This window comes from Talpa europaea, assembly GCF_964194135.1.
Source record: "Talpa europaea genome assembly, chromosome: 13".
Classification (NCBI taxonomy): Eukaryota; Metazoa; Chordata; class Mammalia; order Eulipotyphla; family Talpidae; genus Talpa; species Talpa europaea.
In genome coordinates, this window is record NC_140080.1 from 34,111,232 (window position 1) to 34,126,820 (window position 15,589).

Below are 15,589 nucleotides of genomic sequence, written 5' to 3' on the forward strand. Positions count from 1 at the left end.
GTACCCCGGTTCTTGTATAAATAAATCTTTCAAAAAATGTGAATTCCATAGGTATGAATTGGGAAGCTACTAACGATTTCTCTTCATAATCTTCAAATTTTAATCAAGTTATTTTTGAGAAGTCATTAGGATGTATATGAAAATGACCAGGAGAACACTAGAAAGGGGGAATAGGTGGATTTGGGAGTATCTTGAATAAAAGTCTGTTTGACATATTGGAAGTGAATAAGAATAGTTAAAACAAAGAATGTAAAAGGCTGGGTTGGAGAAAGAAGGATGAGGTCATTTAGGAGCAACTGAAGTGTTAGGCAACACTAAGCAATGGATAGAAATTACACAAGAAATTACTAGTCACAGAGAAGTATTTAAAGATAGATGTTTGAGGGGTAGGCCTAATGTTATCAGCAGAAATATTAGGACATGTCAATAATACACGCTAAATTTACATTTTTTCATTATTATTCCACTTTTAAATAAGCTAAACTTCCTGCCCTGTATTTGACATTCATTGAAGAGTGGCATGGACTGCAATAATCTGTAACATTTTAAAATCTCAGATAAAATTGTTAATTTAAAATTACATTCTTTTCCCAAAGCAAAATATAAAAACTTATCCTGGGAGAGAAATACATGGGCACGTTGCTTCTCTACACAAATTGTGTAGAATAGTTTGCATTTCTAATTCCTAAGTCTAGTTCAGATCACACTTAAATTTACTAAAATGATTGATACTAGTATTTAAAGTATTGGGAGGAAAATTGTTTCTCTATAAATAATTATATTCTAACTTGATAAAAGAAGACACAATAGATGAAACAAAATACACCTGCAAATTACAAACGCGATGCTTACTTTTTAAATGAGTAATATAATATTTTCATTTCAAAGAATTAGAGCATTGTGAATTAGCTTTGCTTACCCTTTGAGCCGCATGATGTCGCTGTCTACCACGAATTTCATCTAGCTATTATTCCAAGTCCATTCTTCCTGTTACTGCATGTGTCCGCGGGTACCGAATAATGGCCGCCCAGAAGAAATAGATTAACAGATGGGATCAGAAAGATTTTCATCTTAACACTAAGACACGGATATCGTCTCACAGAAGACAAAGAAATTTTTGACATGGTTATTAACCTGGAATACCGACTGGGATACCGCTTTCTGCTGCTCTCCCTTCTGCTCCTCTCAGCCTGGGAGGCTGGGAGCGGCCAGGTCCGCTACTCCGTCCCCGAGGAGGCCAAACACGGCACCTTCGTGGGCCGCATCGCCCAGGACCTGGGGCTGGAGCTGGCCGAGCTGGTGCCCCGCCTGTTCCGCCTGGCGTCCAAGGGCCGCGGGGACCTTCTGGAGGTAAACCTGCAGAATGGCATTCTGTTCGTGAATTCTCGGATCGACCGCGAGGAGCTGTGCGGGCGGAGCGCGGAGTGCAGCCTGCACCTGGAGGTGATCGTGGACAGGCCGCTGCAGGTGTTCCACGTGGAGGTGGAGGTGAGGGACATTAATGATAACGCGCCAGTGTTCCCAGTAAAGGAACAAAGAATGCTGATTTACGAATCTAGGATGCCAGATTCTCTGTTTCCACTAGAGGGAGCATCGGATGCAGATGTTGGCTCAAATTCCCTCTTAACCTATAAACTCAGCTCCAGTGAGTACTTTATACTAGACGTGAAAACGAACAGTGCTGACGATACTCGACTTGGACTTGTGTTAAGGAAATCTTTGGACAGAGAGGAAGCTCCCGACCATAACTTGTTCCTGACAGCGACTGACCAAGGTAAACCCGAGCTCACTGGCACTGTGCAGCTGCTGGTCACCGTGCTGGACGTGAACGACAATGCGCCCACCTTTGAACAATCTGAATACGAAGTAAAAATATTCGAAAACTCAGAAAACGGAACGACAGTTATCAGGCTGAATGCTTCTGATCGCGATGAAGGAGCCAATGGAGAGATTTCATATTCTTTCACTAGCCTTGTGCCACCCGTGATTACTGACCAGTTTAGAGTAGATACAAACACTGGGGAAATAGTAACTCGAGGGAATTTAGATTTTGAAAATACGAATTTATACAAGATCCGTATTGATGCGACGGACAGAGGCCACCCTCCGATGGTAGGTCATTGTACGGTGCTCGTGAAAGTTTTGGATAAGAATGATAACGTCCCGCATATTGCATTGACTTCCTTATCCTTGCCTGTCCGAGAGGACGCCCCTTTCGGCACTGCCATCGCCCTGATCAGCGTGTCCGACCGCGACTCCGGTGTCAACGGGCAGGTGACCTGCAGCCTGACGCCCCATGTCCCCTTCAGGCTGGTGTCCACCTTCAAGAACTACTATTCGCTGGTGCTGGACAGCGCCCTGGACCGCGAGAGCGTGCCGAGCTACGAGGTGGTGGTGACCGCGCGCGACGGGGGCTCGCCTCCGCTGTCGGCCACGGCCAGCGTGTGGGTGGAGGTGGCCGACGTGAACGACAACGCGCCCGCGTTCGCGCAGCCCGAGCTCACGGTGTTCGTGAGGGAGAACAACGCGCCCGGCCGCCACATCTGCACGCTGTCTGCGCGCGACCCCGACGCGCAGGAGAACGCGCGGGTGTCCTACTCGCTGGTGGAGCGGCGGGTGGGCGAGCGCGCGCTGTCGAGCTACGTGTCGGTGCACGCGGAGAGCGGCCGGGTGTTCGCGCTGCAGCCGCTGGACCACGAGGAGCTGGAGCTGCTGCAGTTCCAGGTGAGCGCGCACGACGCGGGCGTGCCGCCTCTGGGCAGCAACGTGACGCTGCAGGTGTTCGTGCTGGACGAGAACGACAACGCGCCCGCGCTGCTGCCGGGCGGCGCGGGCGAGCTGGTGCCGCGCTCGCTGGGCGCGGGCCACGTGGTGGCCAAGGTGCGCGCGGTGGACGCGGACTCGGGCTACAACGCGTGGCTGTCGTACGAGCTGCTGCAGCCGGCGGCGGCGGCGGCGGCGGGCGGCGCGCGCGGCCCGTTCCGCGTGGGGCTGTACACGGGCGAGATCAGCACGACGCGCGCCCTGGACGAGGCGGACGCGCCGCGCCAGCGCCTGCTGGTGCTGGTGAAGGACCACGGCGAGCCGGCGCTCACGGCCACGGCCACGGTGCTGCTGTCGCTGGTGGAGAGCGGGCTGGCGCCCCGCGCGTCGTCGCGCGCGCCCGAGGGCGCGGCGGGCGCGCCGACGGCGCTGCTGGACGTGAACGTGTACCTGATCGTCGCCATCTGCGCCGTGTCCAGCCTGCTGGTGCTGACGCTGCTGCTGTACGTGGCGCTGCGCTGCTCGGCGCCGCCGGGCGAGGGCGAGGGCGCGGGCGCGGGCGCGGGCGCGGGCGCGGGCGCGGCCGGGAAGCCGGCGCTGGTGTGCGCCAGCGCGGTGGGGAGCTGGTCGTGCTCGCAGCAGCGGCGGCAGAGGGTGTGCTCTGGGGAGGGCCCGCCCAAGACCGACCTCATGGCCTTCAGCCCCAGCCTTCCTCCGTGTCCTGGAGTGACGAATATGGGCGAGCATCAAGATTTAAATGATGCTCATTGTGTCAAAGTAAGTCTGAATTTTCGTAACAGTTAAGTTATTTGAAACCACTTCAATTCTCTGTATTCTGATTTTGCTATTCACCATATCTTTATTTGAAGGCATTGACAGTCCTGTTAAGTGTTGTGAATCTTTTTTAAAAGATTTTATTTATTTATGCATAGAATAATTAGGGTATAGGCCAGAGGTGGGGGGGGCTGAGATATGGAGTGGGGAGCAGAACAGCTTCATCTACTGAAATACACTGCTGAGGGGACAGCAGGTGAGACAGGAGAGGTCTTCTGCCCCTTGTGGGTCAGCTCCCTGTGGGGGATGAACTCTTTCTGAGGTCGCTGACTATAGCTTGATAATGCTGAGACTTTAACCCCTTAACCACCAGGGAGGGTCTAAGTGTTGTGAATCTTGAAGCCATACTCCCTTACCTAAATTCAACTCCTACCAATTTTGTTTTGTGCAACATTCGACAATTGTTTGATCTCTGGGTTTAACAGTATCCATCTCTAAAGTTGGGGTGATAAACAGTGTACCTGTCATAGTGAATTATAAGTATTTAGTACATTGATACTTGTAAGGTAATGATACTTATAAATAGTATTAGCTAAATGGTAAGTGCCTGATAAAATTTGTTGTTGGCTTAAATAAATGAAGGAAAGCAAAATTAAATCAGTCTATTTATGAATCAAGTCACTCTATTCATGACTCAAACTTTGAAGAGCCTCCATATAGCTCTGGGAAAGGTGCCCAAATTCTGAGCTTATCAATGTGGATTACAATGTTTGAAACACCGAAGCATTTCAAGGATTTCTACAAAGAAAATCTGCCATGTACTACATTGAAAGACATCTTTTATTATATAATTTTTTTAAGATTTATTTTTATTTGAGCATACAAGAACTGGGGTATAGGCCAGAGGTGCAGGGAAGTGAGAGGATTCACCAGAGACAGCGTGTGGAGCTGAATGTGTGGATATACTGAAGTATACTGCTGAGGCAAGCAGCAGGCAAGACAGGAGGGGTCTGCTGCACCTTGTGGGTCACTTCCCTGGCTGGGGATCCAACTCATACTGCAGTGGCTGCAGATAGCTTCATAGTGCTGATGCTTAACCAAATCTTGTGACACCAGGAAGGCCCTAATTTTCCGTTCTTGAAATGGCAGAAAGTATTAAGATTGTTTCCCTGGGTTTTAAAAATAAGCACACAAATAAACACATACTTAAGATTGACAAAATAGGCTATTGCTATAATAATCAATAAAGAGGGGCTTCCATCGTGGCACAAGGGGTTAAGACACAACCCATGAAGCTCTCCTCAGCCTGTGCAGCACCAGTTCTATCCCTGGCCGGCCAGAGAGCAACCCACATGGTACAGCAGACCTCTCCTGTCTCGCCAACTGCTCCCCTTAGCAGTGTACTTCAGTCAATCTGCCTGTTCTGTTCCCCACTCTGTCTCTGGTGAATCCTCTCACCCCCCTGCATTTCTGGCCTCTACCCCAGCTCTTGTATGCATAACTAAATAAATCTTTTTAAAAATCAATAAAGATTATACTTTATATAGTAATGTTGAACAACTTAAAATCAACCTGTTCTCTTAGGGAACAGAGGAGAGCCATGGCCATCACTCGAGTAAATATTTTGAAAGTTTTTGGGAGGGTCCTTAAGACCATGACTCTGGGCCCAGAATCACTAAATTAACAAGATTTCAGGAAGTCCACAGAAAAATAAAGATATGTGTTGTAGCTAATTATCACCATCTTAGCAGGTAGAATAATTTAAGAGGTGTAAGAAATGTAATCATTGATTCAAATTGGAAAACAATCTCTTGCCCATCTTCCTTGTTGAAGGAGCCCTTCCAGGGTTATAATGGTTTTGGTGGTTTCTTAAAGGATCAGGTTTATCTGGGAGAACATTAATAGTAGATATTGTTCCAAACAAAAGAACTTAAGTAAATAGAAAATGCCCAAAGTGTATGGAAAGAGGGAATGTTTCACTGTGGTCAAAACATTTGCTTCCCATAGGAAAGAATGTGAGACAAGGTAAGAAAAGTGCTGTGAAAAAATCTCGTAGATGACTCTAAGTACTCAGCTAAGAAGTATTTTCTCACCTCACAAGTCATTTGAAAACTATTAAAAGTATAAAGCAATAGGAAAATGACTGCCAGAAAAAGAGAAGTTCAAATGAAGGTTGGGATGGACAAGATGATACATTCAGAAACTAATGCAATTGTTTGGGAGTAACAGCAATATTTAAAACTCCTTTAGGCAGATGCCAAACTCGGAAAGTATTAGAACACAGATGCAGTTATTTTACCTGCAGTTGGGAATATAGGACTAACTCAAAGAGGACAACTTGCTGTCTTGTCTAGATTAAAAAAGGTAAAATTCTTCCAGCTGAGTTAAAGGGCTGGTCCAAGTGTGACAGATGAGCAATAATAATTATCTATTGAGATATACTTATAAAATACATAGTCTAAGGATGCAAAAGAATATATAGATACAAGAACAATGAATTTCTGGAATGAAATATATAATTTAGGATGGAAAGAGATGTTCAGACTACTTTTCCCCAAATTCACTTAATACAAATTCTTCCTCTTCAGAGATCCTAAAAATCTTCTATTATTGTGTTTTATTAAGAAAGGCATCTATGCAAGTTGCTTGTATTCCTTATTTTACCAATTCTAGGTTTTCCTTCCATTTGTATATTCTTGAGAGACTGGTCCCTAGAGCGTCCAGGAATTATCTTAAAGGGGAAACTGAATCTAACAATAAGGGATTTCCAGAATTCTAGAACAAAGGATTTTTAACTTAGTGTTGTTAATATGACTTGCTTTGTTATCATTTAGATTTTTATCTTTATTTTAAAGTTTTGTGGGAAAATGTATTTTCAATGCAACCACAATTATGGTCACAACTAAAAATTCAGAAATTAAGTCCTCAAAGAATACCTTTAGCAGGTGTGAGAAATATTATCTTACAGTTTAACAAAAAGAGGGGAAAATCTCAGAGGTTGGAATAAAACCATCACTTGTCAATATAATCTTGAATTCGTACTTACTTTTTGGGCCACATGATGTCGCTCTTTATCGTGAAATCCTCTCATATTCAACAAAACCGAGTCATCTGTTGTCACTTGGAAAGCCAGCACACTTTCATTATCTGGATGCCGAACAATGGCGAGCTCATGAGGATGGTAAAGAAAGAATAAGAAGATTCTTCTAAATCTGGAGCAAGTTATGCTGATTAGAATTAAAAAATCAATTACTAGCAATGTTGTACTCGAGTCCAGGCGACCCAGGAGACCGGAATCTACTGCTGTTTATTATCATTATCGCTGCCTGGGAGGTTGGCACCGGTCAAGTCCACTACTCGGTCCCCGAGGAGGCCAAACACGGCACCTTCGTGGGCCGCATCGCCCAGGACCTGGGGCTGGAGCTGGCCGAGCTGGTGCCCCGCCTGTTCCGCCTGGCGTCCAAGGGCCGCGGGGACCTTCTGGAGGTAAACCTGCAGAATGGCATTCTGTTCGTGAATTCTCGGATCGACCGCGAGGAGCTGTGCGGGCGGAGCGCGGAGTGCAGCCTGCACCTGGAGGTGATCGTGGACAGGCCGCTGCAGGTGTTCCACGTGGAGGTGGAGGTGAGGGACATTAACGACAACGCGCCTGTGTTCCCAGCAACACAAAAGAATCTGTTTATGGCCGAATCCAGGCCGCTTGACTCTCGGTTTCCACTAGAGGGCGCGTCGGATGCAGATATCGGGGAGAACGCTCAGCTCACTTACAGACTGAGTCCCAGTGATTATTTCACGCTGGAGGTACCAACCAACCATGAACTGGTAAAACCTCTCGGACTTCTCTTAAGGAAACCTTTAGACAGGGAAGAGTCTCCGGAACTTCATTTAACTCTCACGGCCACCGATGGAGGCAAACCCGAGCTGACTGGCACCGTTCAGTTACTTGTGGAAGTGCTGGACGCCAATGACAATGCCCCGGTTTTCGACAAAGCGCTCTATACAGTGAAACTACCAGAAAATGCACCTAACGGAACGTTGGTCATTAAACTAAACGCCTCAGATTTAGACGAAGGCTTGAATGGGGATATTATTTACTCATTCTCTAGTGACGTTTCTTCAGATATAAAATCTAAGTTCTACATAGACCCCATAAATGGAGGAATTACAGCGATAGGACTAATCGATTTTGAAGAAAGTAAAGCATACAAAATACGAGTGGAGGCGATTGATAAAGGCTCCCTACCACTTGCTGGTCACTGTACAGTTCTTGTGGAAGTTCTGGATGCTAATGACAATGCTCCAGAGTTGACTGTTACTTCCCTGTCTCTCCCTATCTCAGAGGATGCTCAACCTGGTACAGTCATCACATTGATTAATGTGTTTGACCGAGATTCTGGAGCTGATGGGCAGGTGACCTGCTCTTTAACACCCAGTGTCCCCTTCAAGCTGGTGTCCACCTTCAAAAATTATTATTCGCTGGTGCTGGACAGCGCCCTGGACCGCGAGAGCGTGCCGAGCTACGAGGTGGTGGTGACCGCGCGCGACGGGGGCTCGCCTCCGCTGTCGGCCACGGCCAGCGTGTGGGTGGAGGTGGCCGACGTGAACGACAACGCGCCCGCGTTCGCGCAGCCCGAGCTCACGGTGTTCGTGAGGGAGAACAACGCGCCCGGCCGCCACATCTGCACGCTGTCTGCGCGCGACCCCGACGCGCAGGAGAACGCGCGGGTGTCCTACTCGCTGGTGGAGCGGCGGGTGGGCGAGCGCGCGCTGTCGAGCTACGTGTCGGTGCACGCGGAGAGCGGCCGGGTGTTCGCGCTGCAGCCGCTGGACCACGAGGAGCTGGAGCTGCTGCAGTTCCAGGTGAGCGCGCGCGACGCGGGCGTGCCGCCTCTGGGCAGCAACGTGACGCTGCAGGTGTTCGTGCTGGACGAGAACGACAACGCGCCCGCGCTGCTGCCGGGCGGCGCGGGCGAGCTGGTGCCGCGCTCGCTGGGCGCGGGCCACGTGGTGGCCAAGGTGCGCGCGGTGGACGCGGACTCGGGCTACAACGCGTGGCTGTCGTACGAGCTGCTGCAGCCGGCGGCGGCGGCGGCGGGCGGCGCGCGCGGCCCGTTCCGCGTGGGGCTGTACACGGGCGAGATCAGCACGACGCGCGCCCTGGACGAGGCGGACGCGCCGCGCCAGCGCCTGCTGGTGCTGGTGAAGGACCACGGCGAGCCGGCGCTCACGGCCACGGCCACGGTGCTGCTGTCGCTGGTGGAGAGCGGGCTGGCGCCCCGCGCGTCGTCGCGCGCGCCCGAGGGCGCGGCGGGCGCGCCGACGGCGCTGCTGGACGTGAACGTGTACCTGATCGTCGCCATCTGCGCCGTGTCCAGCCTGCTGGTGCTGACGCTGCTGCTGTACGTGGCGCTGCGCTGCTCGGCGCCGCCGGGCGAGGGCGCGGGCGCGGGCGCGGGCGCGGCCGGGAAGCCGGCGCTGGTGTGCGCCAGCGCGGTGGGGAGCTGGTCGTGCTCGCAGCAGCGGCGGCAGAGGGTGTGCTCCGGGGAGGGCCCGCCCAAGACCGACCTCATGGCCTTCAGCCCTTGTCAACCTCAAGGACCCATATCAGCAGACAAGGTGAGTTTAAAATAATATTATTTCAACAATTAGAAAATTACCATCCTTTAGGTTTTCTATTTATGTTACACTTTTTTATTTTAGTTGCTATCTTTATAATCAATCATCATTTTTGTTTAATCACTCTATTTCATTACCATAAATTACTCTATATGTGCTGTTTTGATTTTACAAGGTCCAATATTGTAGACTAATATTGATGGTTTGTAGTAGTTACTTCTACATTTGTATGAAGTTATTACTTAGTGACATTTTTACCTTACTCTTAGCAGTTTTAGTTCACATGTTCATGAAGAATTTATCCTGTGATATAAATATATAGTTTCGTGACAGTTCAGTAGTATTTTAATTATGTTCCTTGCTTGTGTACTCATATATATTCACATTTAAAAATTCAAGGAGTTAAATATAGTATATATAGAAAAGTTTCACTCTCACCTTCAACCCTAACTATTCATTTAAAACCTTTTGAATTCCTGAAGCATGTTCAATTTCTTTAGCTTCCTCCAGATTTTATGTGTATGTATGAGACCTTTCTGAAAAAGCAAATGATTGCCCTGAAAGTAGTCTTCTGCACTCTGCGCATTTCCATTTTAAGTTACATATTGGTTTTCATACCATATTATTTCCTAAAAGATTTATCAGTGTTTTTGGGTTTTCTTATATTTTCATAGCTGCATCTTGATTTCCTGTATGGATTTATTTATAGTTATGATTTATTCATCTAGTTGTTTTGACTTCAGTAGGTCAATAACTAAATTATACTAAGCTAAGTTATTTAATTTACAAAAACCCAAAAATTTGATAGTTAGAAATTGTCAGCTCTCACAACTAGTGAATTTTTAGCTTGCTGTGGGAAGTTAAATTAGGACATGTGCCTGCTGTTTTCAATGTACTTTCAAGTAATGGTATAGGTATGAAAACTAAAAAAATTGTTCCATATTCAATAGAATTTCTTACCATTGTCCAGTAAATTTGTAGCCATCATAATTTATTGTTCTCCTTGAAAGAATATTGAATTTTGTAGGAAAATATGACTATTTTAGCCTTTGATTTTGCAAAGTGTTAATCCTGTTTTTATTGTTCCACCTATTTTTCTTTTACTCTCACATACATATACTTTAAAATCACTTTCTTATCCCGTGTTAAGAAATTTTAATATTAATTCTTTCTTTCTTTTTTTTTGGTGCAGAGATGTTGAGGTGTAGGCCAGACATGCAGGGTAGGAGTGATGTGAGAGAATTCACCAGAGATAGTGGGGAGCAGAATAGGCAGATCTACTGAAATACACTGCTGAGAGGAGCAGTGGGTGTGACAGGAGAGGTCTGCTGAGCCATATGTGGGTTAGGTCCCTGGAGAGGGATGAAACCCAGGCTGGATGGTGATAGCACTAAGACTTAACCTCTAGGTCACCAGGGAGGCCTTGTTATCTATTTAATTTTTTGAAGGACTACAACTTGAGAAGGGATTCAGTACTTTAATCTTTATTCATCAATTATCACTACTTTTAAAACAGGTAAATAATTTTTTAAAAATCATACTCTTATTTATATCATGGTTAGAGAACATTTTTGGTAAAAGTTCTAGAGCTAAGGAGTGATGCTCTTTTCTTTACACAATTATTCTCATTATTTAGAATAAACTACAGAACTGGACTGAGTAAATTTGGAGCACAAGTGGAAGTTGTTTTACAGAAAATACCTCTTCTTATTGCTTGCTTTTCTGTAAGAATCTGCAACATATTTGTTTTTTCTTAGTTGTAGCTAGTGAAAATATTACTGTGGTGATGTTATTCATATTCTCATACATCTGGGTTTCTAGGAACTTGAGTAAAGCCCATAGTAATGGCTTACTTTAATTTAAAAAATTGTAACTTCAATTACAGTAAGTTTTTGAAAACTCTAAACACCCAAGAAAACCATCAGTGTATAGGGTGCTGGTTTACATATCTTTCATGAAGACTTTTCTGAAGTCTATGAGTGTAAGAATCAATTGTTCCAAAATAACTGGAAGGGCAATGATTAGTGCCTCTAGAGAGATTCCAATTAAATATATTAAGACATATCATTAAATAAATTTTTAAAAAATCATTATCACCTGTGAAATTTCTACAAAATTTCAAGTATGCCAGAATCCTGGGTGAGTGAGAAGGACCGTCACATGTTCCTTGAAAAGCTTTCCCCCTTCACAATTGCCACTATAGCCATTCAAAGGGGGCTTAATCACCAACTATTGAGCTATTTCTGATAAACGCATAGAGAAAAAAATTTTGAGGCACCCTTTGAGGGGTTAATTGTATTTTGAGAGATAAATATGGGGAGAAGAAACCAATTGAACAAAGAGCTTGTTGAGGAAAACATGATCATTGGAAAATGGAGGAAACACTGAAAGGCTGATTTATGGTCTCATACTGTCTGTTTCTGATTGTGAGTCTATTGTCTTGGCACTTCATTCAGTAGAAGGTAAACTCACTGGAGATTTTAGTGCAATGCTATGGAAGTTGTATTAGTAAAGGCATTTTATGACATGCAAGTACAAAGAGAAGTGGCTGTAGCAAACTTTAAATAGAGCAAAGGAAAAGGAGTCATAACATAAGTAAATTTGGAGAAGATCATGCTGTAAAAACAAAATGCAATTTTCATATATTTGCATTTTGGCTAATTACTGATTAGGCCTTTTAAAATAAAATTTTACTTACCTTGTTTTCTAAGCAATATCACGGTGTACATGTAAATATGACCACTAGAAAATCGAATAGGTGTTGGAGATTTGAATTTAGGAATACTTCAAACAATAGACTTGTATATGGAAAGAAATACATAAAAGAGAAAGATTTTTAAAATAAGGCTAAAGGCATAAGTTCAGAAATTGTCCATATTATAGAGAAACCAAAAAGATGAAAAGCCAACAGAAAAGACCAATGTTAAAACAATACTAAGGCTTGCTGTGGCAGAGAAATTTTTAGGGAAATGTTTTATCGGCCATGTCTATTTTAACAGTCTTCAATGATATTAAGAATTACAAACAATTCATATAAAAATTTTCTTTCACTAGTAGAAAAAGTTTAGGATATTTGGCATTCATTAAACAAAGAAAAGCATAACAATGATTATCCATAAAAAATCAAAATATATAAAATTTAGAATTATTCCTCAGCCCAGAATACTATATACAAACATTTTGGGTGACCACAAGAGTATAACATATTTCTTCTACACAGAAGTATGGAACAACTTTCTACTTCTGAAATGTGTGACATGTCTGGATCTTACAACATTTCTCAGTATTTTAATTATTGGGAAGAAATTTCTTCCTTACAAAGAAAAAGCTATCTAACTGAAACGAAATTAGTAAGAAGGCAGACGCTATAAATGCATGCGCAACTGTTAAAGGGAAAGTATCACCATTAGGTAATAAAGAAAGGAAATTAGAGGATTAAAAGACCCCTATTATCATGGAGGTAAGTGAATTTTTGTAACTATTACCCATTGGAGCCGCATGATGTCGCTGTCCGCCAAGAAGTTCTGTATAGACGAGCTCCGGGAGGCGTACCTCTAGCGTTTTCAGTCTCTGAATGCCCAACAATGGAGGATGCAACGGAAATGGATTAGAGCACAAGCAATGCCGTGGTTCTTCAGTATATCAAAGAAGCTCTTCGGGTAACTTTAACAAGAGGACTTGATATGGTGTTTTCGTGGCAAGGAGACCCGGGATGCCGGTGTCTGCTGCTCTCCCTTCTGCTCCTCCCAGTCTGGGAGGCTGGGAGCGGCCAGGTCCGCTACTCGGTCCCCGAGGAGGCCAAACACGGCACCTTCGTGGGCCGCATCGCCCAGGACCTGGGGCTGGGGCTGGCCGAGCTGGTGCCCCGCCTGTTCCGCCTGGCGTCCAAGGGCCGCGGGGACCTTCTGGAGGTAAACCTGCAGAATGGCATTCTGTTCGTGAATTCTCGGATCGACCGCGAGGAGCTGTGCGGGCGGAGCGCGGAGTGCAGCCTGCACCTGGAGGTGATCGTGGACAGGCCGCTGCAGGTGTTCCACGTGGAGGTGGAGGTGAGGGACATTAACGACAACCCGCCTGTGTTCCTAGAAAAGGAACAAAAACTATTCATTTCAGAATCCAGAATGACGCATTCTCGTTTTCCACTAGAGGGTGCTTGGGATGCAGATGTCGGAGTTAACTCCTTATTAACCTACAAGCTTAGTGATAGTGAATACTTCATGCTGGATGTAAATTCAAAAAATGAGGAGAATAAACAAGTTGAGCTTGTGTTAAGGAAATCTTTGGACAGAGAGGAAGCTCCCGACCATAACTTGTTCCTGACAGCGACTGACCAAGGTAAACCCGAGCTCACTGGCACTGTGCAGCTGCTGGTCACCGTGCTGGACGTGAACGACAATGCGCCCACCTTTGAACAATCTGAATACGAAGTAAAAATATTCGAAAACTCAGAAAACGGAACGACAGTTATCAGGCTGAATGCTTCTGATCGCGATGAAGGAGCCAATGGAGAGATTTCATATTCTTTCAATAGCCTTGTGCCACCCGTGATTACTGACCAGTTTAGAGTAGATACAAACACTGGGGAAATAGTAACTCGAGGGAATTTAGATTTTGAAAATACGAATTTATACAAGATCCGTATTGATGCGACGGACAGAGGCCACCCTCCGATGGTAGGTCATTGTACGGTGCTCGTGAAAGTTTTGGATAAGAATGATAACGTCCCGCATATTGCATTGACTTCCTTATCCTTGCCTGTCCGAGAGGACGCCCCTTTCGGCACTGCCATCGCCCTGATCAGCGTGTCCGACCGCGACTCCGGTGTCAACGGGCAGGTGACCTGCAGCCTGACGCCCCATGTCCCCTTCAGGCTGGTGTCCACCTTCAAGAACTACTATTCGCTGGTGCTGGACAGCGCCCTGGACCGCGAGAGCGTGCCGAGCTACGGGGTGGTGGTGACCGCGCGCGACGGGGGCTCGCCTCCGCTGTCGGCCACGGCCAGCGTGTGGGTGGAGGTGGCCGACGTGAACGACAACGCGCCCGCGTTCGCGCAGCCCGAGCTCACGGTGTTCGTGAGGGAGAACAACGCGCCCGGCCGCCACATCTGCACGCTGTCGGCGCGCGACCCCGACGCGCAGGAGAACGCGCGGGTGTCCTACTCGCTGGTGGAGCGGCGGGTGGGCGAGCGCGCGCTGTCGAGCTACGTGTCGGTGCACGCGGAGAGCGGCCGGGTGTTCGCGCTGCAGCCGCTGGACCACGAGGAGCTGGAGCTGCTGCAGTTCCAGGTGAGCGCGCGCGACGCGGGCGTGCCGCCTCTGGGCAGCAACGTGACGCTGCAGGTGTTCGTGCTGGACGAGAACGACAACGCGCCCGCGCTGCTGCCGGGCGGCGCGGGCGAGCTGGTGCCGCGCTCGCTGGGCGCGGGCCACGTGGTGGCCAAGGTGCGCGCGGTGGACGCGGACTCGGGCTACAACGCGTGGCTGTCGTACGAGCTGCTGCAGCCGGCGGCGGCGGCGGCGGGCGGCGCGCGCGGCCCGTTCCGCGTGGGGCTGTACACGGGCGAGATCAGCACGACGCGCGCCCTGGACGAGGCGGACGCGCCGCGCCAGCGCCTGCTGGTGCTGGTGAAGGACCACGGCGAGCCGGCGCTCACGGCCACGGCCACGGTGCTGCTGTCGCTGGTGGAGAGCGGGCTGGCGCCCCGCGCGTCGTCGCGCGCGCCCGAGGGCGCGGCGGGCGCGCCGACGGCGCTGCTGGACGTGAACGTGTACCTGATCGTCGCCATCTGCGCCGTGTCCAGCCTGCTGGTGCTGACGCTGCTGCTGTACGTGGCGCTGCGCTGCTCGGCGCCGCCGGGCGAGGGCGAGGGCGCGGGCGCGGCCGGGAAGCCGGCGCTGGTGTGCGCCAGCGCGGTGGGGAGCTGGTCGTGCTCGCAGCAGCGGCGGCAGAGGGTGTGCTCCGGGGAGGGCCCGCCCAAGACCGACCTCATGGCCTTCAGCCCCAGCCTTCCTCCGTGTCCTGGATCTACAGATGCAATGGAAGTTCCTCAAGCTTCTTTGGACTCCTCTGGGAAGGTTGGTGGTTTTAGCCTTTTATTTATCCACATATTTATTATTTAGTCTTGAAAAAGAAATGTATTACCAGAAACGGTACGTTTAAATAATTTTCCCTTTACTGTAGGAATTTGGTAGAATCTTCTTTATTTCCAGAAATAAACACTTCGTCTTCCTAGTACTTAACTTTTTGTAACACTTCTTTTGAGAATCATTATAAACCATACATTGAACAATGCTCATGCTGAATCACTTATTTGAAATTTGTTGTGGGAGTCTATTGACTTTTTAAAGCAGTGCTTTAAAGTAAATACTGTAGTAGTTTAAAATAGAACTGCTTCTGGGCCTCCCCGGTGGCGCAGCGGTTGAGCGCTGGGTTGCGA

At 47.6% G+C, this 15,589-nt stretch overlaps 1 protein-coding gene across 8 annotated transcripts in view; it reads left to right on the forward strand.

Moving 5' to 3' along the window:
* The window catches only part of LOC311182688 (protocadherin alpha-C2), a gene marked incomplete at its 5' end in the record, with an annotated part of 214,278 nt that overhangs the window by 39,243 nt on the left and 159,446 nt on the right, over positions 1–15,589 (forward strand). Inside the window, 2 exons of one of the 8 annotated variants that reach the window (XM_084251678.1) lie at positions 6,796–9,122; positions 15,158–15,227. The exons of 5 other annotated variants lie outside the window; for them this stretch is intronic. In XM_084251678.1, coding sequence (XP_084107804.1) covers positions 6,796–9,122; positions 15,158–15,227 — 2,397 coding nt within the window. Of the gene's footprint in view, positions 1–1,122; positions 3,541–6,795; positions 9,154–15,157; positions 15,228–15,589 lie in introns of those variants that run through there. 2 more of the 8 variants (XM_084251686.1, XM_084251681.1) reach the window with 2 other exon arrangements.